General features: G+C 45.2%; 1 protein-coding gene and 1 long non-coding RNA gene across 4 annotated transcripts in view; one reads left to right on the top strand and one right to left on the bottom strand.

The window, feature by feature from the left end:
* The window catches only part of LAMA3 (laminin subunit alpha 3), a 243,722-nt gene extending 217,809 nt beyond the window's left edge, over positions 1-25,913 (top strand). For all 3 annotated transcript variants that reach the window (XM_082418551.1, XM_082418549.1, XM_082418550.1), the window contains 13 exons: positions 2,631-2,748; positions 3,119-3,259; positions 5,486-5,625; positions 6,842-6,973; positions 7,797-7,950; positions 12,047-12,216; positions 16,208-16,391; positions 18,641-18,781; positions 20,968-21,127; positions 21,243-21,373; positions 23,173-23,266; positions 24,493-24,612; positions 25,365-25,913. In XM_082418551.1, coding sequence (XP_082274677.1) covers positions 2,631-2,748; positions 3,119-3,259; positions 5,486-5,625; positions 6,842-6,973; positions 7,797-7,950; positions 12,047-12,216; positions 16,208-16,391; positions 18,641-18,781; positions 20,968-21,127; positions 21,243-21,373; positions 23,173-23,266; positions 24,493-24,612; positions 25,365-25,510 — 1,831 coding nt within the window. In that variant the 3' untranslated portion in view covers positions 25,511-25,913. The remainder of the gene's footprint in view (positions 1-2,630; positions 2,749-3,118; positions 3,260-5,485; positions 5,626-6,841; positions 6,974-7,796; positions 7,951-12,046; positions 12,217-16,207; positions 16,392-18,640; positions 18,782-20,967; positions 21,128-21,242; positions 21,374-23,172; positions 23,267-24,492; positions 24,613-25,364) is intronic.
* On the bottom strand, positions 8,144-16,196 carry LOC309640264. Its single transcript, XR_014252142.1, has 2 exons — positions 12,353-16,196; positions 8,144-11,873 (listed from the first exon to the last, which is right to left on the bottom strand). It is a non-coding gene; the product is annotated as an uncharacterized lncRNA (long non-coding RNA).
* Positions 25,914-27,387: the final 1,474 nt, after the last annotated feature.

Below are 27,387 nucleotides of genomic sequence, written 5' to 3'. Positions count from 1 at the left end.
GTTGGGCATTTACTGATACCCCCAGCATGGAGTTTGGGATTAGATTTTGCTCTTATGCTCTCTGAGATCTGCCCACGGCAGGTTGGACCTGGCTAAGCCTTTGTGAACCGATTGGCCCATGGTGGGCGCACATACCCCAGCGCACTAACCCATTCATACCACAGCCTACACTCCTCCGCGTCATGTTCCCCTAGCAAGTGTGCTCAGACCCAGAATCCTGGAGCAAACGTGGAACTCTAGGCCCTCAGATGAGCCAGAGTAACGAGAACACATCAGAAAATAGTGGAAATAAATCTTTCCTCTTAACACCTCTGCTGTAGATAACTGTTCCTTAAGGAAAGAGTCAGGATCATTCCAGTGCTGTGGGTACGCAACCGTATAAGCGTAAAGAGCAAGGGCTTCAAGTCACACAAGTTTGTGCGACACGCTGTCCACACAGATCCCAGTGCTGCCCGCTTCCTGCTGTATGACTTCGTGCAAGTCACTTAACCTTCCCAAGCCTCCTTGTACCTCTGTAACGTGGGCATCGTGGTGGTCTAACTCTTAGAGTGGTTGTGAGATTCAGAGTAAAGGAGTTAGCACAGTGCCTGGCACATGATAAGTGCTTAATAATGTCAGGTAAGAAAATATCTCCCTCGAAAGGTTATTGTGAGGATCAGGTAATAGTACCTTGCACAAAACATGCGCTCCATATCTGGCGGTGGCCTTTCTTTCCCCTTTACTCTTCTGCCACCTTATTCTTCCTCCAACCTATGCTTTACGGAAAAAAGGAATCAGGAGATGTTGATGAGTCTAAAACATGTTGAAACCCAAGAGAGAATGGATCTAAATATATATATAAATAGACAAGCTCCAGCAATGGATATCAACTTTCCTCCTTTCCTGAGGCAGGAAGCCAACTTTATAAAATAATCAAGCTCGTGCTGTAATGCCAGTGAGGATTCATTTCTTCCTTTTCCTTTTAATGAAATTTAATTTTATGCATATTACATGTAGCTCAACTCTTTATAATGAACTGAATAAAAATGAAGGAAAACCCCTTTCCATTTAGAAAAGTGAGCTGCTTTAGGGATTTATAATGAAGTCAGCTTTGTGTTTATCTTAGTACATCATTTGCTTAAGAAACACAAATATTTGCCCGGACTTCAGTCATTTCACGTATGTGAATGTTTTTATGTGACGTCAGCTCCAGATAGATCCAAAAGTCAAATCAAAGGGGAAATGTCAAAGCAACCACGTAGGAAGAGCTGCTTTAGAAATTGCTTCGTTATAATGATGCACTGATATGGGGATAGTTACAGACTCTGCCATCTCACACTGAGTCCTTGCTCTGTACCGGCTACCACTTGAGTGTGTTAATGCGTAATAATATCTTATTTAAACTCAGGACAACCCTGGGAAGCAGATTACCACATTCACATTGTATAAACGAGGAAACAGAAGCACAGAGAAGGCAGCAGGGACAGGACTCGAACCCACACAGCCTGGCTCCAGAGTCCGTGGCTTCAAAGCAGCACCTCTTAGAAGCACCTCCTGAGTGCATGTTCATGACCATATGCCACGGAGGGTTCCAAGCACTTCCCGGATGTTAACTTGTTTAATCCTCACAATGACCTCTTGCCCAGCTTGCACAGTTAGGAGGTGGAGGATACAGCATACGAGGCCAGACAATGCTTTCCATTGTTCCAGCTTGGCACTGATTAAATACCAAGCCACATTTTTCATAATTGACTAGGACCAAAAAGTAACAGTTTGTTTCTTCTGCGTTTACAGTGGCTGACTTAAACGTGGACAGGAAAAAAAGAGCAAAAAGTTTTCTACAGTGTTTCTGGCTCTTATAAGTTACTTATTAGGTTATTAATATTGAATATATATTTATATAATATTTATAGTATATTAAGTTATTAATATACTTTTTAAAAATTTATTTATTTTATTTATTTTATTTTTGGCTGCGTTGGGTTTTTGTTGCTGCGCATGGGCTTTCTCTAGTTGCAGCGAGCGGGGGCCACTCCTCGTTGCAGTGCGCGGTCCTCTCACTGTGGTGGCCTCTCCTGTTGCGGAGCATGGGCTCTAGGCACGCAGGCTTCAGTAGTTGCAGCACACGGGCTCAGAAGTTGTGGCTCACGGGCTCTAGAGTGCAGGCTCAGTAGTTGTGGCGCACAGGCTTAGTTGCTGCACGGCATGTGGGATCTTCCCGGACCAGGGCTCGAACCCGTGTCCCTTGCACTGGCAGGCAAATTCTCAACCACTGCACCACCAGGGAAGCCCCTATTAATATACTTTTAATTCATGATGCATTACCATGACTCCGGGAGGGGATGGAGGAGCAATTCCAGATATTGTACATCTTCTGTGTCTCTATACCTTTTGGGGACACTGGCCATTCTTCTGTCAACATTGTTGTGTTCACTTTTAAAGCTGAGAATGCAAATCACACAGAAAGGAAATAGATTTCCCTAACATCACAAAATAAGTAGCATTCTAGAAATCCCATGAGAAGAGATAACCGTAAAACATGTACTTGTTCGTGGGTGAGAAGTAGTAGGGAATGAGCGCCGTGTTTCAGCTCCAGTTCCCCTTCAAGCCTGCTGTGGTCCATCTCTTCCTTTTCTCGAATCCCACATCAGGTTTAACATTTCTACACCTGCTTTCCGAGGCTGCGTGAAAAACCTGAAGAAGACCACTGGTGTCGTTAGACTGAATGATACTGTGGGCGTAACAAAAAAGTGCTCAGAAGACTGGAAGGTAAGTGAAGAGTTCAAAACCGTGCAGAGGAATGCTCCCCAGCTAACCCGTGCTTGGCATTCGTTAACACACCAACTTTTGACATTTTCTGGTAGCACACAGTGTTACTGTGAACTGGTTCATTTATTACACTCCCTACGTACTTGCGAAACCTCTTTAGGCTTGCATATTAAATTTTTAGGAGAGTAGGAATACCAGCTGTACACACAAAAACGTACAGGTGATTGGTAAATTATCATGCAGACAAGCAAACTATTTCTTCCCATGGATCACATGGATTGGTCCCAGTGAGGTGACATAGGTTAAGATACTGTATTTCAGCCATGACATGATTACAGTGCCAGTAATTTATTCCGTGTTTTCGTTTCAGCTCGTGCGATCTGCCTCATTCTCCAGGGGAGGGCAGTTGAGCTTCACCAATTTGGACTTCCCGTTGCCCAGCCACTTCCAGGCCTCCTTTGGGTTTCAGACCTTTCAACCCAGTGGCATCTTATTAAATCATCAGACAAGGGTATGAAATATTGCATGAATACTGAACAAGATTTAAACCTGACTCAAGGTTTGATGTCAAAAATAATAGAGGGATTTTGAAGGTAAATTTGTTAGGCATTTTATCTATCATCACACAGTAAATGCTATTGTGGATTTCAACCATGGAAGCTGTTGCCCATCCTGGGGTAGGTCCTAAAAGAAATCAGGCTTAGAAAATACATTATAGGTTACAGAATTGAATTTGTGTGTATTCATGAACTCATTTTCATTCTTTTGGGTATATTTTGTGAGTGAAGGTGAATTAGAACTGTTGTAAGTAATAATGTAGCTTTAATTTTTAGATCTAAGGGAAAAATCAGAATGTACCCCCATTATTCCTTTGTTATTCCACAAAAGGTAGCTCTTCAGATTCCTTTTATAGCAGCAGCAGCTAGTTGGACAATATTTACATCGGAGAATGGGAGAGAGTAAGGTCCTTTGCTCTTTGTTCCTGTACAACAAGCCACAGAGATTCTATAACTTAAGAGGATTTAGCCGGTGTGGTCATGTAGGCGTAAAAGTCAGCTAATACTCAGAAATCGCCTGGTGGAACGAGTGGGATTTTAAAATAGAAGTAGAAGTAAGACACTGTTCTTCTTGGATTTGTTTCTTCAGGATTGCCAGCACAACGGACAACTAGTATATGTTGAAAGGAAGGACGTAGCTGCCTCTGTGGTTATGTTGTAGTAGAACGCATCTCCTCTCTTGCTATCTTTGTTCATCAGGAGTTCGAGATCTTTTTTTAAAAACAAAACAAACAAAAATACCCCTGAAAAAGCACATGCCAACATTTAGATTGTGAGAGTGGCTTTTCCATCAGAGCAGGATGTTTTGACCCAGCTCTTTTGACACACACTCCTTGTTTCCTCTACCAAGAGTGGGGACACTTAGTACCCAATATACAAAATGGTCCAAAACAGGGGGAAGAATGGGCTTAGCAAAAGATGAGATCAAAAAAAAAAAAAGATGAGATCAATCCTGGACAATGCAGGGACCCTTCCAATATCCTAGGAACACTGCCCTCAACTTCTTAATGGATTAGCTAAGGAATACATTTCAATTAGCCTTCTTTTATCCAGTTTATAATGAATATTGCCAATTGAAAAAAAAATCAACATAAAGTGTAATTGACAATGGCTACAACCACACACTATAAAAATTGTTTTAGGCTTAAAAGCTCACTGACGAATCACATCTGGTTGAAAACAGCAAAAATTGTACCTGGTAGGAAAAAAAATTAACAAAATTAAAATGACAACTGCTAAAACTACACACATTTTTAAAAATTAAGAATTGACAGAAAGAATCAAATCATCTTGCCAAAATTTGGATCTTCAGAGTTTGACATTGGAAAATTGAACCTCCTAGAAATTAGGATCCGAAAGTAAGAAATTCGTGACTGAAGAGAAGCTATCGTTGTAATCATCTATGAAAAAAAATTGATTAATCAAGTCTTTGTTGTAAAAATGTATTCAGAAGAACATCGATGCTGATGAAAACAACTTCAGCAAAATGAAAGTGAAAATAGGAAAACTTAGAAATATTTTAACTGTTTTGTATAATTGATGGAGAAATTAAGGGACTTCCCTGGTGTCCAGTGGTAAAGAATCTGCCTTCCAATGCAGGGGATGTGGGTTTGATCCCTGATCAGGGAACTAAGATCCCACATGCCATGGAGCAACTAAGCCCACCATGCCACAGCTACTGAGCTCACGCGCCACAACTACAGAGCCCACGTGCCCTGGAGGCTGCGTGTCACAACTAGAGAGAGAAAAACCCGCAAGCCACAACTAGAGAGAAGCCCACATGCCGCAACGAAGAGCCTGCGTGCCGCAACTAAGACCCAACGCAGCCAGTCAATCAATCAATCAATCAATTAAATAAATAAAATTTTAAAAAAGGAATGGCCTGGATCAATTTATTTAAAAAAAATTGATGGAGAAATTAAGGTGGTTTATGAATGTAGGTCCATAAAATGCTTTTGACAGATTCATCAGTGTTGGAATAATTTGCTTAAGATTTTTATATTCATAAACATGGAGTCCAAATATTCAAAAATAATCTTTAGATCAAAATAGCAAAGTCAAAACATTGGGGTCAAAACATCCTGTGTACCTAATTTTGATCATATATTCAGTATTAATACATTCATAATCATTAAATGCAGATGGATTGCACTGATGGGTACGTTCTGTGATGATTTCAGGCAAGCAGCCTACAGGTCACCCTGGAAGATGGCCACATTGAACTGAGCCCCAGGGACAGCAGCAGCCCAATTTTCACATCTCCACAGACGTACATGGATGGTTTACTGCATTACGTGTCCATAATAAGCGACAACTCTGGGTGAGTGGAATGGCTCTTCTGCCAGAACGCTAAGAATTTTACTTTATTTCGTTTAATGGAATCTTCTGGTATCTCTTGTGAGAAATATTTGTCCTTAGCATTGACACTATTTTGCTAGTAAATCTTGGCCTTCTTCCTGGTTTTGTATCAATTTTCTCATTTAAAAAATCAACAGTTGGATGGATAAGCAAATTGAGGTACATTCAAAATGGGAGAATGAAATGGGAGAATGAGAATGAAAGATCTACAATTGTGCACGACGACACGGATAAACCTTGCACTAAAGGCCGAGCGAAACAGGTCACACGTGAAAGAGTTTGTCTCCCGTGATGTCATTTATACAAAATTCAGAAGCAAGCAAAATCCACCTATTCTATCAGAATTCAGGATAGTGGTTACTCTTGGAGGGGGAGGAAGGCTAGAGACGAAAGGGAGCCCAGGCGGGGTGCCTGGGGTGCTGGCTGGTTCTGTTTCTGGCGATGTTGGTGTTTTCACATTTCAAAGATTCATTGAGCTGTGCACTTAAGACGTGTGCTTTCTGTACATATACAGGCACACCTCGGAGATATCTGCAGGTTCGGTTCCAGAGCACCACAGTAAAGCAAATGTCACAATAAAGCAAGCGTCACAATAAAGCAAGCCACACAAAATTTGTGGTTTCCCAGTGCATATGAAAGTTATATTTACACTATACTGTAGTCTGTTAAGTGTGCAATAGCATCATGTCTTTAAAAAACGCCGATGTACATACCTTACTTAAAAAATACTTTGTTGCTAAAAAATGCTAACCATCGTTTGAGCCTTCAGGGAGTTGTGATCTTTTTGCTGGTGAAGGGTTTGAAATATTGTGAAAATTACCAAAATGTGACACCAAGACACGGAGTGAGCAAATGCTATTGGAAAAATGGTGTCAATAGACTTGCTTGAGGCAGGGTTGCCACAGACGTTCAGTTTGTAAGAAACCGCAATATCTGCGAAGCATACTTTTAAAATGAAGTGCCATAAAACAAGGTGTGCCTGTAGAGTACTTTAATAAAAATGTTATGTGCAAAAAGAAACACGTGAAAAAACTTGAAATGCTCTTTAAAAATAGTTTAGTGAGTTATTTCAGGTAAAAGATTTTGAGTCTGAATCAGACACTCAGTTGCCCCACCTGGCGAGAATCGTTTTCCCCAGCTGTTCTCACTCCTGTTTTGTTTTCCTCCTCTTTTTTTAGGCTCCGGCTCCTCATTGATGACCAGCCTCTGAAAAATAACCAAAGGCTGCTAGGCTTTTCAAATTCCCAGCAATCCCTGCGTCTGGGCGGGAGTTATTTTGAGGGCTGCATCAGCAACGTTTTCATCCAGAGGTGGGTGCCGTTTTCTGTGCGTGTACAGCTGATGAGAATGGCCTGCGACCCAGGGGACTTGTCGTGGCAGGCTGCACGCTGCTCTCATCCCGCTGACTTTCAAGATGCCCTCTTTGGCACGATCCACACATTAAAAGCAAACTAACTGAAAGCTTCTGGGCTCATCCTACCTCCGTAAGAGCAGCCTTGGAACACAACCTTGGAAAAGGTTTAATTAAAATTTACTTTCAGATTATGGCCCTTTTTAGATAAGAGCAAAACTCTCCCCTGGGCAGAGGGAGAGCCCAGGACTGGTCATGAGCCTTAGGCAGCCTGTTAGGAGCTTGTGAGCTGCCATCAGGTCTCAGCGATAATCATCAGATAAAGTAGATTTACCCATGAGATTTTCCTACTGAAATGCAGTGAGATAAATCCTTCCACAAACTCACTTCTGAGGTTTCCTGTTGTTCACCGTCATTCTAGGTCATCCGGTGTCTGTGTTTGTCCTCTCTGCATATTTCATTTTCATATTTCTATGTGGCTCCCATTCCAAAGAACTATAATATTCTGGCTTTGCTGCAACACTGGCTGTTCAAGGCAATAAAAGTTTCCCAGGGCCTTCTGCTGGCGAGGCACGGTGCTGGATATTTAAGGGAAGGCAGAGGTGGGTACAGCACATTCTCATCCGCTATGAGCCTAGTATTTCCTCTAGATATCCTGTACGGGGAGGAGATGAAAGTTTACCCAGAAATCAGGACAGTAAGAATGTGTAGTTTTGAAACAAATCCTCCCTGCTAGTGCGTCTTCCTTGATATGTCAGCGTTCGTTTCTGCCCTCATTCCAGATTATCAGAGAGTCCCGAAGTCCTAGATTTGGCCAGTAAATCCACCAAGAGAGATGTGTCCCTGGGAGGCTGCAGTTTAAACGGATCACCTTTTCTAATGTTGCTTAAAGGGTCTACAAGGTTTAACAAAGCCAATACTTTCAATATCCACCAGGTGAGTATCAAAAAAACCTTACCCTGGGTTTTGCTTCTTTCCAGATGATTCTCATAAGAGAGTCCTGCCTCACCGGAGATGTTGGGGAGGAGGAGGGAGGGGAGGGAGGGATGTAGGTCACCTGATCCGGTGGTGGCCAGTGCCTCCAGGAATAATGGGTCATCAACAGTTGGATTACACCAAAAGGTTAAAGTGGTTTTTGTTTTAGCTTTTATTTTGTATCTTGAACGTTTGACAATTTTTGCAGTCATAGAACAAATAGAACCTTGACTGCGGTTTCTCAATGTCTGCAGCTGATGTCTTGCTCTTTTGACACTTCTGCTGTGTCTCCAGCAAGTACAATGATTGTCTCTCGGATACAGGGCTCATGACCCTTCTCCTGCCCACAGACACTCCTCTGCCTGCATCCTATGACAAGATATACACATGCCCCCAGGCCTTGCCAAGACCAGTGTGGCTTGACCTTGACTGCACATTAGAGACACCTGGAGAGCTTTTAAAATCCCAATGCTTGGGTTGCATTCCACTCAATTAAGTCAGATGCTCGTGGGGTAGGTCCAAGTGGCAGGAGTTTGTAAAGCTCCCCGGTGATTCTAGTGTGTAGAACTAAGAGAGGCTGAAAGGAAATGAAATTCCTTGTTTGGAGGAGTGGAAGCTTTGTCATACATTGAACACAGGGTTAGAACTTAAAAAATTCCTTGTTCTGCCTGAGGTCTACAATGTGACCTCCCCATATCTGAGGTTACAATTAATATGATTAATGGATAACACTGAATACCTCCAATGTGCCAGGTGCTACACTGAGCTCTTTAAGTGGATTTTCTTACTAAATCCACACGTAACCGTATGGGAGAAGTACTATTACCAGCCACGTCCAACAGAAAAGGATGCTGTGGCTTAGAAAGGTGAGCAGTTTGCCCAGGCTCCCCCAGATGGAAGGCAGAGTTGGAATTCAAACCCAGGCAGCCTGACCCCAAAGCCCAGGCCCTCTCGAGAGCAATGCACTTCCATTCAACCCACTTTTCACTTAACATCAATCACATGCTGCTCGTCTGCCACTATTTCTCCTGCTGCACAATGATTTGGGGAGATGAAGAGATAGTACATAAAAAGAAATGTTTTATGCTATTAAGAAGAAATATATTTCATAAATCCCAAAGGGTTGTCATTTTACTCTTAGGAAAAGAACACCTTTAGACCTGCCCCCTCAGGAATGAAGTCATAGATTCATTTTTTTCCCTGTAAGGCTGAGAGTTACTGAGAGATTAAATTAGCACAGTGATGGTGGAGATGGAGCGAAGGAATGGATTCAAAGCTATATAGAAGTTGGAATGTACCAGACTCATATAATAATTGAAGGTGGGCGGCAAGGGAGAGGTGGGAGTTAATATAATTCTGAGGCATCTGGATGGATGGAGAAGCCAGTTATGAAGAGATGAAAAGGACAAGCCTTTGGAGGGAACGAGAATGAGTGGAGTTTGTGGCATATTGAGTGACAGGTGCCTCAACCAGGTGGAAAGCTGGTGGGAGACTGTCAGGTGTCTCTGGGGGCCTCAGCAGAGAGAGTGGGACTGGGGCTATTGATGTGGGAGCCCCAGTGAATACACTGTATTTAATGTTCCCCCTGTTCCGTGCAAGCCCCTAGATTAGGTGGAATAAGACATTAACTCTGCCTCCAAAAGCCCAATAACAGAGACAAGGCAACCAAGCTTTGTGGTTAAGTACTGGATTTTGGTGTCAGACTTCCTGGCTTTATCACTAACTATGTGTGTGATCTTGAATGATTATCTAACCTCCCTGTGGGTCTATTTCCTGCAGCGTAAATGAGGATATAGAACAGTAATATCTCACGGTGTTGTGAGGGTTCAATGTGGTAATAAATATAAAATGCGTGGCACATGGTAGGCGTGCAATAACTATTAGCTGTTATCATTATTATACACACTAATAACCTAAGTGAAAGGGACAAAACGTGCTACAGGAGTGGTACGCCAGGTATTTTCCTGCTACAGAGATCGGGGGGGTTCCTCTGGAGGAGGTGATACATAGACTGGGTCTGGAGCATGGGTTGAGTTTAGATGAGTGAACGTTGTTGCTACATGAGCAGAAGCCCAAAGCTGGGAGGCAGGGTGTGGTGGAACTCGCAGGTATAGATGCTTTGCATGCATTCTCTCTGATCTTCACAAGCCTTCACTCTCTCTCTTTCAGTTCCCACCACACCCCTATGAGAGCAGAATAGAATGCCAACTTTACACGTCAGGAAATTGAGTCTCAGAGAGGTTAAAAGAAAAATTTGCCCAAGAGCACCCAGTAAGTAAACTGTAGAGTCAGAATTGGAACTCAGGGCTACGGAATCCCAACGAATGTGCTTCTCATAGTCACTTGCTCAGGGGGAGGTAAGCTCAGAGTCGCATGCTGCAGCCGGATCAGACAAGCCTCAGATGGCCTGATGTAATTTTGACATTTTTTCTGTAGTCAGTGTGAAGCCATTGAAAGGAGTGCTTTAAGCCATGTTTAAAGACTAATAAACTGGCAGCAGCCTATAGAATGGTTTGGCTTAGGAATGTTCTACAGACGTGGCGTCAAACTGGCAAAGTACTGGAATGGTCCAGGCAAGACAGTCAGCAGCCTAACTTGCAGGTAGAGGGACTGGGAGTGAAAGGGAAGGAGTGGAAACAAAATATGTCCCAGAGATGAACAGTAGGACATGGAAACAGAGCACGTGCAAGAGGCCGGGTAGGAGGGTGTCCACGATGACCAAGGTGTGAGGCCTGGGTGCCTTGAAGGATGACGCTGCCATTAAGAGAATTAAGGAAGAGTTGGTACCAAGAGTGTCTATGTAAACTGTTCATCTTGATGTTACTGCTGCTGACACGCAGGAATCTTTCAGGGAGGGAGTGGGCCCCACTGGTGTGAGCCCCCGGCAGGAAGCTCCTGGAGGATACAGGTCTGGCTCTGGTTTTAAACAACTCACTTAACTTTGTGGTGATGGAACATCTCCACTCAGCAGATAACTGGTATTAAGTCTGCATCCCGAGCACCCTATCCAGGAATCTGGTCAGGTTGGAAAACCTGGTCCTGAAGGAATCTGAATCTGTTAGGAAGACTTCAGCTGCTAGGGCTTAACCCTCTGTGGGGATCTATAGTGTCACATTAAGGGACAGCTTGAGGATGGGTGTGCTGCAGGCCTGGCCCGCGGGACTGGTCTCTGCTTCCCCACAGCCATCCTGGCTCCATCCCGCACAGTTCGGGGCTATGGACAGGGAGTTCCCTCACCAGAAACACAGATCTGTGGCTTTCTCTCTCCTCTGGAAGGAAACGTTTCTCAGAGGCCCCGCCCCCTGACCACCTCTTAAGGCTCATTGGCCAGGAGGGTGTCACATGCTCGTTCCTGAACCAATCCCCAGCAGGGAGAATTCCCATCACTGGCTTCCATGAATGGAGGGCCGCACTGAGCCCTGAGCCCCATGGGAGGGACTGTGGACCCCTCATCAAAATCTGGGCTTTGCAGCAGAGAAAAGAGGGGGAAGGGCTGGAGAGTCTCAGTTCCTTCCAACACCTTTTCTAGTCTCATTTGATGTTTATTATGCTTGTTTTTCTGCATTAAAACTCATTCCTGTTAAAAAATTCAAAGCATCGTCCAGATCAGGACAGACTTCTGTGTGGGGGTCAACTCTGAGGAAAGTGGGGTCAGGCTGTGGTCCCCTCCTGTTCTCTGGGTTCTTTCACGGCCCTGCTGCTAAAGCCCAAGTGAATGGCCTGGAGGGGAGATGGCAGATTGGCGGCTCCAGGTCCACTGGCTGGCTGTGTGGGCCTCAGTGCTGCTGGCCATCTGCTGGCCCTCTTGAGGGACACTGTGGTTCTTCCGAAGCTCCGCGGAGGAGAGGTGTTCTGGGTATCCACTGGTCCCACGTACAGCAGACCTGTGTAGGATGGGAATAACATGCATCCTCCCCAAGGATGAATTCATCTCTATTGAATTCAGCTCTTAGGATCAAAAGTCAAAACTGAGCAAGGCACTTAGCAAGACAGGCATTTTCCAACTCTTCCCCCTGATAATCAACTGTCCTGATTTTTTTGTTCCTCTCCCACACAGCCACTGCGTGACACACCAGCCGCCTCCCCAAGGAGCTTGAAGGTGAGGGGAGATGCCCAGTCTTGCCCACCACTTCCAGAGGCCCAGGCCAGCCGCGGAGCCCTCAGGTTTGGGGACAGTCCCACCAGCCACTTGCTATTCATGCTTCCCCAGGAGTTGCTGAAACCCAGGTATTATTTCATTTTCCTGCCCCAAGCCAGCTCAGAATCTGATTCTACCCTAGGGCAGGCTAGCCGGCATGACAGCAGGCACCTGCCACCAATGAAGGGGGCACTACCACGTTTGCGAAAAGGGGTGCTGGCCTACCTGAGACACAGAGCTTGGTTGCCCGAGCCTGCTTCCTCCCGCAACTGGGAGGCACCCGTGACACGTGCTGCTCAGAGGCTGAAACAATCAGCTCAGCTCTGGTTTAGAATTGACGGTGTTCTAAAAATAAGGCTGGTATTTCTTTCCAAAAGTGCTGTTTATTTCTATGATAAATCACCTTCCTTCTCCTGCATTCTACAGTTAGAGGAAAATCATTCTTTTAGGAAGACTCGGTGCCAGATCCATCATTTTTAGGGAATACATTTGGAATTTTTGTGCTAACAAGTTGCATCTCTTTTGGGGAGGAGGGAATGAGCAGAGATATAATTCTGTCAGAAAAAAAAAGTAGGAAAACAAGGCTTGTCATTTTCATGTGATTCGAAGGAGACATAAATAAAAAGGTGCCCAAAATTCCTTTACGACTTCTCTACAGAGGCAGAATGGCCCAGGGGTCCAAAAGACCTGGCTTTAAGACCTTGGCTTTCAATCCACCCACTCAGCCACTTGCTGGCTGCGTGACCTCGGGCCACAGGCCAGTTCAGGTCCTGGGGATGCAGAGGTCAAGATGGGATCAGATGTGCAAGAGAGTTATTATTCCTGTGCAGAATAAAAGGGGGAGAGCAGGAGCTGGCAAGGAGAGCCTTCAGCTGAGACACAGGCCTGCGGCCTGTGAAAGGAGAGGGGAAGGCAGGCGTGGGTGGGACGAGCGTCAGACAGCAGGGAAGCTCCAAGGGACTCAGGCAGGCCGGTGGGCATCACAAGCAAAGATCACCCCGTAGCAGAGTCCAGTGCTGGGCACGATGGCCCGGCTCTAGTTCTGCCGCTGAGCTCGGTGCTTGGCTGGGGGTCACTTGTGTGCCACTCTGGTTCTGAGAGCGTGGCAGCTGCGGGCTGCGAGGCCGCCATGCCCCCGCCGCACGGTCTCCTGAAGGGAACTCTGAGTGGCAGCTCCACGGCCGCCGCAGGCTGCTGTTCAACTTTTCTAAGCCTCAGCTTCCTCTCCATAAACTTGGCATAATTGTGCCTGACTCACATGTTTTTGCAAATTGCTACACCTCTTCGAACCTCAATTTCCTCATCAGTTAAGTGGGGTTGATAATGTTTCGCTTGCAGGGAGGAGAGGTCATTGCTTGTAATGAGCTGGCCCTTGGAGGCAAGCTCAGTAAGCAAGTGCGTGATTCACAGGCAGGTGTGAAGGCCGGAAAGGGGAGGGGCCGAGTTCTAAAGGAGACCCTCGGCCAGCTGCTGGCAACTCCAGTAGACCCATGGAAATTCTGGGGATCCCTGATTTGCCAAAACTGTGCTAGTCGGAGACAGACAGATGGCAGAAGCGGTGACCCTCTCCGCCCCTCCCGGGGCTGTTCCACTCCGCATCACTGCTCTGTTGGTCAAGCTGACCGTAATGACAACAGTCTCCCTGCAGATGCTGCCCACGCCGTCCTCTTCCCGGCCTCCCCACCCCCCGGCCCCCCTGGCTCTGCCCTCCCCCTCCCTCCGTGGCCCCTTTCTTACATCTTCTCTCTCAGCACATTCACTGTGGTGAGTTATCCGGCTTCTTCTGATGATTCGACCCCAGCATCTTCCTGTCCAACACTGAATTATATATAATAAATGGAAAAAGTAACATTCTTAAAGGAAAGCGGGAAAAAAATAATCCTTAGTAAATATAATTTAAAAATTATTTTAGTCCCCAGTATTGTAGCAATCAGAGTATATTTTCAGGATGTTGCAGGATTTGGACTATTCTATTATTCTCATTCTGGTTTCTATTCTGGAAACTTTTGGCCTCTCCTGTAAAACCCTGTACCACTATTTTAACCTCTTGGTGAAAGTATAAAAATGCTACTTTGCTCTCTGCCTTTCCCTCCTATCCTCCAGCAATAAAGACTCATAGCTACAGTGTCATATGCCAGGATTTGAAGCTACTGATGTCATTTTTGGGTGTTAGTCAGTTAGTCTTTTCTGAAAGAAAATTGCTTGAAGAAATAATTCTGGAAAGCAAATGTCAAGTCTAATAACCAAGCCCACATACGTAAAGTACATTCATTCTGTAGCAAGTTCTACTATCCTCCTTAAATTGGCTAACCCTCGTTCTCCAAACCTCCGCACTAATACACAGCTACACCAAGAGAAATACTGAGCCGTGTCACCATTGGGTTGGTTTAATTTCACAAATATAGATTTCTTTTGCATTCTGAAGAACTATACCCTCAAGGAAACTTGCAGATCTGAAGAATGAAAGTGCATGTCCGTGTTTGCTCAGCCTCACAGTATTAAAAAGCAAAGAGATGTAACAGTGTAATTATTTCTTCCACTTCCTGATTCTGCCTCCACATTTTCCATTTGCGAGCACTTTCCATTTTCCATTTAATTCAATTCAGTAACTATTTCTTGAGGGCCTCCTGTGTCTCATGCACTGGGGATACAGCTTTAAGCAGGATAGACCCCGTTCCTGCCCTCAGTCTGGTGTGCACTTGGACACAAACCACAAGGAATGGGTGATGACAGCCTTTTATTTTTTCTTTTTTTGGCTGCGCTACGTGGCACGTGGAAACTTAGTTCCCCAACCAGGGATGGAACCCATGCCCCCTGCAGTGGTAGCGCAGCGTCTTAACCACTGGACCACTAGGGAAGTCCCTGATGATAGCCTATTGACACCCATATCTCCCATTACCTTTTCCCAGTACACTTTTAGGCACCCCCTCAGGGCACCTACACACCACAAACCACTCAAAGAATGAACCATCCATCGCTGCGTTCCCGGTACCCACCATGGTGCCTTGTACATATGACCCATTCATTAAATATTTGTTGAATGAACGAATAAATGGATGGATGGATGGATGGATGGATGGATGGATGTGAGTTTGCATAGAAAGTAAAGCTTGCTTAACCACACGTACCTATGATATGTAACCATCATGCAAAGGAATATTAACTTTCACTCTCTGCTTTTACTGCACGATGCTTGCTTAATTCCTGTTCCACCATAGACGAGGTATTAAGGTCCGAGAAACGTTAAGGGTAGGTGGGAGAAGGGTAGGTGGATCTGGACTTCTGTGCCACTGTGTTAAATATGTCTTACGGGAAGAAAATGCTTACCTGATGCTTAAATCAAATCCTTGTTATTCAAGTTGTCCCCCGACTTCTCCTCACAACTTTCCTCTCCCTGCATGTATACAAAGTAGAAAGCATATTCACTGGGTTTAACAGTCAAGGCTGCTCGGTGAAATAAGCCAGTTGCAAAAAGACAAACACTGTGTGATTCCACTTCTATGAAGCACCTAGAATAGTTAAATTGATAGAGACAGAAAGCAGAATGGTGGTTACCAGGCGCTGGGGGGAGGAGAGAATGCAGAGTTGTTGTTTCATGTGTAGAGAGTTTCAGTTTTGCAAGGTGAAAAGAGTTCCAGAGATTGGCTGCACAACGATGTGAAGGTACTTAACACTACTGAACTGGACTCTTAAAAATGGTTAAGATGGTAAACTTTATGTTTGGTATATTTTTACCATAATTTTCTAAAATGTAGATTTTTTTTTTTTAAAGTAAGGCATCTTCCTTCTTGCCATGTGCTGGGACTTAATGCCACTAGCTGAGTTTGTCATAAAACTTCCTCTTATTTCCCAATATGGTAAGGAAATTATACAACAAAACTTTTACCAGTTGAAATACAATGGCTTTTAAAAATTCGCAAAGAGACAGGTCGTTTAATCAATCAGTGCCTTAGTTTATTCATTTAAATAATGAGGTTGTAGGGTTTTGCTTCTCACTGTCTCTCCCAGCTTTGGAGATTTGAAGAAACACTAAAAACCTCTTATTTTCCTTCTTCGCCTTTTGCTTTCTTTTCCCCACAGGTCACAGTTTGCCGTGGACTTGCAGACAACGGCGTCCAGAGGGCTCGTGTTTTACACAGGCACTAAGAACTCCTTTATGGCTCTTTACCTTTCGAAAGGACGTCTGGTCTTTGCACTGGGAGCAGGAGGGAAACGACTGAAGCTCAAAAGCAAAGAGAAGTGCAGTGACGGGAAGTGGCACACGGTGAGAGCTGGGGCTGCCCTAGAACCTCCGCTGGGGCCAAGTTCACTGCCGAGTAGCTGAAGACGGGAGTCTCAGCGTTCTTCCCGGCAAGAGGGCACAAGCACCGGGAGAGCTCATGTGGTCAGAGGCACCGAGCGCCCCAGCACCTCAGCCCCAGAGACTCCTGCACGTGCCATGTGTGGATGTCATCCTAAATGCCAAGATGGGCTTTCCTCCCTGCTTCTTTACCCGCCACCCCCAACCCCCCATGCACCTCCCTGGGCTGCACCACTCCCCTTGCCTATTCCCACCCTTTGCTCCCTGGACCATTTCTCTCCTTCAGGACAGTTTCCAGTCTCCAGGCCCCCTGCGAGTCTGGAATGCCTTCTCTGTAGCCCAGATGTAAGCACCCACATCCCTAGCATCTCAGCTCTTGCCTGAAGGCATCCCAGGGTTAAAGAAATACAGTTTAAGGCAAGAAGGGACCTATGTATTTTTTTTTCTGACGAGGGAATTTGAACTCAGAAAACTTAAGTGACTTTGACAAGTTACACTCACTCAGTCGTTCAACAAATATGTAATAAGCTGCCATCCTGGAGCACATAAACAAAAAAATCCCCAATATAATGTCAGCTACTGCTTTGAGAAAACACTAAAGCAAGGTAAGGAAGTGGCCGAGTAGGGAGACTGTTTCAAATAGGGCAGTAAAAGAAGGCCTCCTCCAAAAGATGACAATCATATAAAGTTATAGGAAGGATTTCCAGGCAGAAGGAACAGCAAGTACAAAGACCCTAAGTTAGGAATTAGCTGAATGAACAGAACAGAAAGGATAAGAAGTGGGATTCAAGAGTGAGGCAGGGGGACTTCCCTGGTGGCACAGTGGTTAAGAATCTACCTGCCAATGCAGGGGACACGGGTTCGAGCCCTGGTCCAGGAAGATCCCACATGCTGCGGAGCAACTAAGCCCGTGCGCCACAACTACTGAGACTGTGCTCCAGAGCCCGCGAGCCACAACTACTGAAGCCCACGTGCCTGGAGTCCGTGCTCTGCAACAAGAGAAGCCACTGCAATGAGAAGCCAGTGCACTGCAATCAAGAGTAGCCCCCACTCGCCACAACTAGAGAAAGCCCATGCACAGCAACGAAGACCCAACGCAGCCAAAAATAAATAAATAAATTAAATTAAATAAATAAATAAATAAAAGAGTGAGGCAGGCCCAGGTCATTAAGCATTGAAGGCCAAGGTGAGGATTTGGGATTTTATTCTGAGTCTCTCTGAAGCTTTTAGAGAGCGTTAGAGAAGCTTTTAGAGAAGCTAAAAAAGGAGCGTTACACAAACAGATTGATATTTTCAAAACCCTCTTTAGCTTAAGTGTCTAAAAGGCAGTAAAAATAGAAGTAAGTAGACCAGATGGATGCTATTACCTTTGGTTCAAGAGGCTGAGGTAGAGGGGGAGAGAGTAGACCACCCAGGATGTGTTCTAAAGGCAGAGCCAAGAGGGTTGGCTGATGGAAAGAGAGGAGTCAACATCAAGTCCTGTGATTTTGGGCCAGTGATTGGGTCAATAGTGGAACCTTTGCTGAGAGGGAGAAGATGGGCAGGAGGTGGGTGTCGCTGGGCAAGAATGGGAACTCTGTTGTCAACATCCTGCAGTTGAGCTGCCTATCAGACATTCGAGCCCAGGTGTCAGTAGACAGTAGAGGCCAGAGGTCACAGCTGGGCATCTACACTGGGGAGTCATTAGTGAATAGTCTCGTAGCCATGAGGTGGCAGAGTCCACACCAGAGCCCAGGGATCCTGACTTCTAGAAAAGAGTTTAAAACGCTTGATCCTCTTGTTGGAAGAGGAGTAGCCATTGGCCCCTTGCTCCAGGACCCCTGCTCAGAGGAGCATGTGACCTTCTCCCGTCTCAGCTCTGCACACTCCCTTCCTTCCTCTCTGTTGCATGGATGTATGTTCATTTATGATCCTTTGGTTCTTCAGTTATTTAGCTTTTGTATAAGTTTCCAGGCACTTATATATTTTTGTTCACTTTTGAGAAATGTCTTTTTTAGTTCATGTTTTAAGCTCACTCTGTTTAATATCTGACATAATCTCACAAAATGATGATGATGATGGTGACAATACTATGGGGAAAACTCTCTGATTTTTCAAAGCTACTTGAAGGGACAGAAAAACTTTAAAAAAAAAATTTCCTGTGACCACTAATAAACTACAATGCCTGTTGTCAAAGGTAAGAATACGATTAACTTATTTTCTTTATCCTTAAGGTGGCGTTTGGGCAAGATGGAGAAAGGGGGCGCTTGGTTGTGGATGGTCTGAGGGCCCGGGAGGGAAGTTTGCCCGGAAATTCCACCGTCAGCCTCAGAGCACCAGTTTACCTGGGATCGCCTCCATCAGGGAAACCAAAGGTAAATAGTTATGCTTCAGAGCCACAGATGAGAACACGTCACCCTATAAGCTTTATAATTATACCATATATTCAAGGATATCGAAATACTTTAAATTATTTTAATAACTGAATCTGTATTTTAATGTTATTTGGTGACTAAAATAAAATTATCTCAAGAACCAAACTTGGGGAAAATTTGGGCTAAGGAGAAACTCACAAGTCTGTCTGTCCCCAAGAAGGAGGGATGCGTACCTGGATTTGTCAGGTTCAAAGGCTCCGATGGGGCCGTGGCCCCAGGGTGGCGTTCTGTGGGTGCCCTCCCCCTGTCTTCTCCACGTGGCCAGAGTGCTCACTGCACCTGATTACTTGGGGTGGCTGAACCCGCCCGTCACTCTTCTCCCAGATTTGCCTTTTTTGCCCACAAAGTGAAGATGGCCCGTCAACAGCTCCGGCCCAGGAACTGTCCTCCTCCAAATGTGCTGCCAGGTGCTGAGCCCCTCCTGCCCCTTCCCACTCCACTGGTGCCCATTCTGGTGTGATGTGTGCTAGCAGCTCGGGGGAAGGGCCGAGACTCAAATCTGAGCCAGAAATGGACGTAATCAAAGCAGGTCACTTCTGCCAGCGTGGATTCTAGGCGGTCAGGCTAACCTGGCCTTGACCTTGGTGTCTCCACAGGGCTCAGCCTGGCCCACTTGAGTTCTGCACTGTGGTTTGGGCCAAAGCCCCAGCAAGTCAAAGTACTGTTTTACTTTGTTGTATATAATAACTTTTATATATGTATCATAAATAATATATAACATAATATAGTATATGTATTATGGTATCTAATACATATATAACGTATAACATATTAATAATTGCTAAAGAGGATACTCAATGTTTGCTTTTCTGCAACCTCTGTACCTTTTTCCCTCTCAGAGAAATCACAGGATGGGGTAGTGATTCAGGGGCACAATTTGGGTTCTCTTTTGACTTGGGTAAATCACACTCAACATCCTAAAATCTGAGACAATCAGTAGCACCCCATTTACAACATCCTTTACAAGCAAGGTCCTATTCGCAGCCTTCCTTCAACCTGAGGGTGCAAACCTCTGGAATACCCTCCTCCATATCCTTTCAAAGGGCGGGCAACATCCGATCAACCAGTGGCTGCCTCCATATACCAAAACGTACAGCCAGTCTTTGGTGATTCCGTGTTAGGTTATGGCCTGAACTGGAGAGCCTGAGCGTGGTGTCAGATACAGACTCTTTGTTATACGTGATGGCAAATCTGAAGAAACTAACATTTCTTAGGGGCCCCAATCAGTACTTTGTTGTTGACGCTGACACCACATGCATCTATAATACCACTAGATTCCCTTAAAATTATCATGTCTTGCATCCGTCGTGTAGGATTCCACAGTCCTAAAGGCATTTACTCCATAAGACAGTAGAGGGATTTTATTCAGTGATTTATTAACTTTTTTGAGAATTTCATGAAAGTTATAGCCCCTTTCTCCAGGAAAATACACAGACATCTGGTAAATAATTTAAGGGGTCAGAGAACCCCAGAAGCTCATCCCTGAGCCCCAGGTGAGGAGCCCTTGTTTCAGGCCAGCTTTAGGCAGCCATGGGGGCTCCACACAAGCCCCCTGATCCCGCACCCTGTGTCTGATCTTAACCCTGAGGCATTCGTGATTTGTTGATGGTGCACTGGGCCCAACAGTGTGGGGAGCTTTTTTACACTTCATTATTTTAGGAATGTTTTGGCCTCTTTTTTCAGCCAGCCACCCTGCATTAAGCTATCACACAGGCTCATGAAACCCTAAGAAGTATTTTGTACCTGCAAAGAGACGGTGAGATCTGTGAACAGCAAGGTGGAAATTTCCCCTGTTGCAGCTCTGACTGTGGCCCAGGGTCAAGTCACCCTCTGTATTCTTGTTTCCACACTAGGTAGCCATCTCCACTGCCCCTGCCCCTGCCCTTGGTTTGGTGGCACCTTCAGACTTCGACCACCCACCAAGCACCTGGTATCTGGGTTTTTTGGCACCGTGGAGGGAGCCAAAATGGAGACAGTCAAGCCCACCTGACTCTTGGAAGCAGGATGGATGAATCCCCCTCCTTCCTCCTTTTTTGGACAACTGCCCCTGCCCTTAACCTTGGCTGCGCATGGATTTCTGGGAGTTGTGGGAAATACAGTTTGCTTTCTCTTCTGCTTGGTTGCAGACCCTCCCCCAAAACAGCTTTGTGGGGTGCCTGAGGAACTTTCAGTTGGATTTGAAACCCCTGGACACCGCTTCTGCAAGCTTTGGGGTGTCTCCCTGCTTGGATGGCTCTTTGGAGAAAGGCATCTATTTTTCTCAAGAAGGAGGTCATGTCATCCTAGGTAAGGAGCAGTTTGGAAGACTTTATATCTTTATAGCTTTGATTCTGAAGAACTCTTATCGTTTTTTTGGAATTATGATGTTTAAACTATTATTTGTTTATTTTTGTTTTGAAAGCTAACTCCGTGCTTTTGGGGCCAGAATTTAAGCTTGTTTTCAGCATTCGCCCGAGAAGTCTCACTGGAATTCTAATTCACATCGGAAGTCAACCCGGGGAGCACTTATGTGTTTATATGGAGGCAGGAAAGGTGTGTAGCTGTCGGATGACATGGGAAGGGTGTGTGAATTTATATTAGAACCAGATTCCACTTCTGGAGACCATGGTAGGTGGAGTTATGGTAGAGAGTAGAATCCGATCTTGTATTTAAGAGGCCTGACTTCAGGGCTAACTTACCCTTTTCCTTAAGTAATTTGGTCATCATGTTTTCTGTTCTTCATCTTTAAAATTGGGCAAATTCAAACAAGCTGGGCTGAATTCCAGCTCCACCACTTAGTTATAGGGCCCTCGGGAAGTTACCTAACCTCTCTCAGACTCAATTTCTTTATCTTTAAAATGTGGAGAATGAGGCTTATATTTAAGGGCTTTTGTCAAGAGAAGAGAAGCTGCCATATACTCAATAAGTGTTCATTTTTCTCACCTCCCCTTCACCCTTGTCACACCTCTACTTTTATTCATAAGGGCAGCACCAGAATTTATGGGATGGATTTTCTCACCAGCCGTCTACACCATGTCACACCCATGCCCATGCCCCGCATCTGCTGGGTCAGTTTCAGATTCCCCTTATCCTCTCTACACAGCTCACCAAGCCCTTCTGGTCCCTGCAGCCAAGCTGGCCACAGGGTCTCCACCCAGCCTTCCTTTAGCTTTTCATGGCTTCCTTCTTCAGCCATGTGCTTTTGCTGCTCCGTCTTTCCAATTGCTCACAGGCCTACTCAATACCTTATGTTCACCACCCACTTTTAATCTCTTTCCTTTTCAAAACAATCTCTTTCAAACCAAATCCTTCCAGGAAGCCTCTCTTAGTTAAGGCCTTAAAGCAAAGATTGATAATATAGCATTTTCTTTTACCTTCATCCTTCCAGTTTATTGAATGTGAGGGAGAACTCTCAGAATAAAATACAGTAGTCAAAACTCTTGGACACTTTTTATTTAAGTTACAGCTTTAAGTCTGAGCAGGCCTCTTGCGGGCCCGAGAAGCAAGGAACTACGCTTAACGGTGGTTCAGACAAAGCTGGCTTTTCAGGGGAGGGGTTGGGGAGCATCTTTGGTGAGAGCTTCTGGATAGGAAATAACCCCCCCAAAATGAAATCAAGACCTGATAACCTTCCTAACAGCCGTGACACTGTTTAGCTTGAAAATTGCCTGAGAAAAGGCTGCACTGTCTGCTTACATGCAAATTAGATGTAAATTATTTATCAACATGCTTATTTTAGTCCTCTCATTTCACTGACCTTGATTCAGGCCCTGGAGAATCCTGGCCCAGAGTGGGAATGCGGGATTCTGCACAACAGCACGTTGAGTGCCTGACCCCTGACACGTGCCCAGTGCAAACTCAGTCAGTTAGCTTGCTGAATTCCTTGGACGAGACCCTCTTTAAGTCCTGCGTTCGTGGAATTATTATAATTGGCTGCCCCTTGCAGCCGGGTGTAGGCCTCAGCCAACGTTTTTGCCTTCCAAATTGTACACGTCCTCCTAAACAGAGCTACTGTCACATGCTAATAACTAAGGCAGATCTTCGATGCCAATCAGTAACCTTTGAGTCGGGCCTGATGGGACCGGGGTAGGGAGTCAGTGGGAAAGGCTCCTTACCTTTGGCAGTAACTTCAGGCCAGGCCCTGGGTTTGCAGCTCGCTTGCCTGGAAAGGGGTGCAACAGAGAGATTCTTGCAAAGCCTTAGTCCCTCTATGGTCACCTGGTGCGGGAGGGTGTACCCATATTTCAAGTGCTCCTGGGTGGTCAGGGTGCAAGGGCTGGGAAGGGAAGATGGCAGGAAGTGGGCTCCACCTGCCTTTCTGAAGGAAATAGGAAAATGCATGTGTGTTCCAGGTCACGGCCTCTGTGAGCAGTGAGGCAGGTGGGATCCTGACATCGGTCACACCAAAGCAATCTCTGTGTGACGGACAGTGGCACTCAGTGACAGGTATGACGTCCAGTAGCCTATTGTTCACAGACTGAAACAGTCTCCCTTTCCATCTGAACTCGAACATCCCAAACGCTCCCTCAGTTCATCCATCCATTAGCGTCTGACCAGGGTCAGCCCACCAGGTTAAGGTGCTGGGAACATGTCTATTCTCAACTCCAGTTGTATTTATGTAATTCATGGCTCCAGTTCTCCATAACACACTGAGTTTTTTTTGGAACCCAGCAAACTGATAAGCTATGTTTGTTTTCAAGGTAGCATAACATTGTGATTGAGATTTTGGCTCTGAAGTCAAAGAACAGAGGTCAGGTCTCAGTTCCAGCCCTGTGAGACCTTGGGCAAGCTACTTAATTTCTCTTTATCTTCAGTTTTCTCATCTGTACAATGGAAGTAAAAATAGTGTACACCTCCCAGGGTTGTGAAAATTAATGGGATAATGCGTGTGAAGTGCTTAGCAGGGTCTAATATGTACTAAGTGCTCAGTAAATGTTTGCTCTTACTATCGGTAAAGTTCATTGTTGGGTTATTTTTTTCAACAACATTTAAAATTAATGCCAACGATTTAGACAAACCACTTGACGGGGAACAGGCATAACCTCTCAAGTCGAATCTGCTATTTTATGAATAACTTGAGCATACAAGTTTGGAGATACATTAACCTGTATTGGCTAAAATATCTTTTGTTAAAAGTAGCTGCCTCTTGGCTAATTTGAAAGCTAACTGCATTGCAGTTGGTTAAGATTGTTGACGCCGGAGGAGTTTTATTTGGAGGGTCAAAAGCCACTGTCTTTGGAGTCCGTTTTCAGCAGTCAGTCAGTGTCTTCTTGGAAAGAACCAGAGATCATGTGAAATAAGCACTGGCCTCTGGAGACGGGAAACCAGGGCTTGAATCCCAACTTGTTTAATTTCTAACCAAGCCATGTTGCCAATCTCCTCAATGACTGAGGGTCACAGTCTCTTATCTGAGAAACGAGAGCGATGATATCTTCCTCACAGATTCATTTTAAGGATTAGATTCTGTAATATATGTGGAAGCACCTAAACAGCACCTGGTGGGGAGAAATTCGTTGAATTTGTGTTTAGGTTGGTGGAATTCCTGCGAGCCGCGCTCCCTCGGGTCCAACAGGAGTGAGTGAGAAAGAAGCCGGTGATGATGCACGGTGTAGACATTATACAGTGGGCAGGGCTCTCAGGTGATAGACCTGACCTGCTTTCTTTCCCTGCAGTCACCATAAAACAGCACATCCTGCACCTGAAACTGGACGCAGACTATAGTTCCACCGCTGGACGGCACCCCGTCCCCACTGCCCGCACGCAGGAGCACCTGCACATTGGAGGTGTCCCAGGTAACTCCTGTGCTGACTTCTACACCCATGTTGTCCCACGTCAACTCTTAACATCTCCATCTTAACCCGTGGGTGGGGGCATCACATTTGTTGGGTTATCAGCAGGGCAGCCGTTGGCTGGACCGTGTAGACAGTGAGACTCTTTTCTCCAGCTTGTGGGGAAACCCGACGGCCAGCCACAGAACGTTTCCCAGCAGCCCAGGCCACGTGGCTGCCGCTTTCTCATGTCCCAAGCCTATCATTTATAAGCCTCTCCTAAGAGGCTGCATGAACCTAGAAGCCTGATATCCCAAAGAATCAGAAAAGGGCCTGAGAAACTGGTCTCTCCCCTCCAGGCACTTAGTTTTGGTGACTTAATTAAGCTTTGTGGAGCCAGAATGGGGGAATCAGGCAGGGTGAGATGGAGTCAAGTTCAAGACTGAAATTTTGCCTGGAAAGAGCCTTGTCAGCCTTCATTGTTTCATGTGCCTCCAAATGGTCTGGTGGTTAATTTTATGGGTCTTCAAGACCCATGAAAAGCAGTAGAGTTCAGAGTCATTATCTATTGGTTAGGGCTGTGGAATCTCCTCCTCTGAAGGACGTGCAGAGTAGCCTTGTGGCTGACCTTTCACAGCAGGGGGTGTGCTGGGTGCCTGCTTAAAGCAGGAGAGGACTGAGAGCCCGGGTCCCTTTAGCTCTAATAAGACCGTTTCTTAACGGATTCACTTGACAGTATGAATGAGCCGTCAAATGCCTCTCCTTTTGTCTTGCAGCTCATTTGAAAACCCTGAAGCTTCCCGCATGGAAATCCTTTTTTGGCTGCCTGAAGAATATTCAAGTCAACCACATTCCTGTCCCTGTCACTGAAGCCGCAGAAGTTCGGGGGACTGTCAGTCTGAATGGCTGTCCTGACCACTAACACAAACCTATCACAAGGCAAGGAAGTTCACCTCGGGAAGCACTGATTACCCAACGCCCCTCCCTCTCCCCTCTCAGGGTCGTTCTTGACTTAAGACACCATCCCGATGGGTTTATTAGCAAATCTCATTTTTAATTCCAACCACACATACCCATCATTTTGGCATTCAGCGCTACATATATATTTTACATAAAAATCCCATTTCTTGAAGAGGATGAACAAATCCTTACATGCTTCTGGTAATATCATTTTCCACTAAAAGTTTGATGTCTTTTAAAGAACACTATTTTCCACTTGTTAAAAAAAATAAGTATCTTTCAAAGCACTTTAAAAATACAAAAATTTTACATGTGTTAAGATGTTATAATTTATGGGTTTAAATAAATGCAGTGTACTCTTCAAATTATGATGTTTTATTAACATAAAACGATTGGCTTGCTGGTCATTTTTAACTGTATTAATTCTTCAGCACCTGTTCAATGTGCTACGTACAACGCAGTTTTCTACAAATAATTACCAAGCACATGCTGGTGAGGTACTGTGTGTGCTCAGTGTTGGATCTACAGTCAAGGAATGTGCAATCCAAACGGGGAGACACATACTATTCATAAAATAGTAAGTAACAAACTGAATAAATGAACCTGTAACTCCACTTGGCTTCCCACGTACAGTCTGCTACCAACCAAGTCTAGATTATGATTATCAATTCCTTGAGGGCAAAAACTGTCTCGTAGAGGAGCTGAGATGGATGTACTGTATATACTATAATTAAAGCTTTGCATGAGAAGCTAACAGAAGTCAATGGGAAGTAGGAATCTAGTTTTATCTACAAAATAATGAACCGTGTACTAGACCAATATTATTACCCAGCACCACTCTCACTAACAAAGAAGGCTATGCAAGCACTTCTGTATCTCCTACATAGTATTTGCTCATCAGGATTAAAACAACAATTCTAAAATTTGGATATAGTGATCCTATGTGGTATCCTTACAGCTACCTGCCCTCCACCTCTGAAACTGAGGCACGTTCCCTTCAAGCCAGTGCTCTTTTATGACCCTCACGCTGCAGTCCCGTGGGCATGCTTTCTACCTGCCATACCTATGCAAACATGAACCGTTCTCCTGGAGAGGTAGCAAGGTCCCCATCACAGGGGGTATTCAACAGAGGCTGGCTGGTGGGCTTTAGGGATGCTATGCTGGGTCAGAGGTTGAATTTCATGACCTTAAGTCATGTGCTTTCCAAAAACATTGATTTTCAAATGAAAATTCAACCAGGTGATGACCACCGAGACCCTGAGTCTGCGTGAAGAACATCCATTTCACCTGCCTTTGGCAGGTCTACACTAACTGACTGACTCTCTCTTCTGGGTTCCTGGTGTTGACTTAAGTGAATCTACAAAGTTATTCATTAGTACTTCCCGGATTCATTTTAAAGGGGCAGTTAAGTCTTCATTAATACCACTGCTCTTCCCTTCATTTTGTGGTAGCTGAAAGAGCAGCGGTCCATCTGCATTTGCTGAATATAATCCCAGCCACCAGAAGGCAGCAGAGGGTGTCACAGATGGAGTTAGAGACCCAGAGCCCTCAGCGTGGCTCTTCTCAGACTGTAAATGTCTGTTCTCTGAAAGGAATGCTACAGCCCCTCACCTGGACCATCACGGGAATTACGTGTAAACCGGGAAGTGCATATAAATATCATCGCTATTATCTTCCTCCTGGCTCACAGCCTGTCACAAATTGGGCTGACCTTGGGGTGAGAGGCTTAGGGGTCAGCAGGATCACCGGTGGTTGACCTTGACCTGTTCATGACGTCTCCACAGTTGGTGTCATTCTGGTTCAGGCGAGTGGGGCCTGGACTGTGAGAAAATCAACTCA

The sequence above is a fragment of the Balaenoptera physalus genome (assembly GCF_965194825.1).
Source record: "Balaenoptera physalus genome assembly, chromosome: 12".
NCBI lineage: Eukaryota > Metazoa > Chordata > Mammalia > Artiodactyla > Balaenopteridae > Balaenoptera > Balaenoptera physalus.
This window is presented reverse-complemented; position numbering and strand designations above follow the sequence as displayed.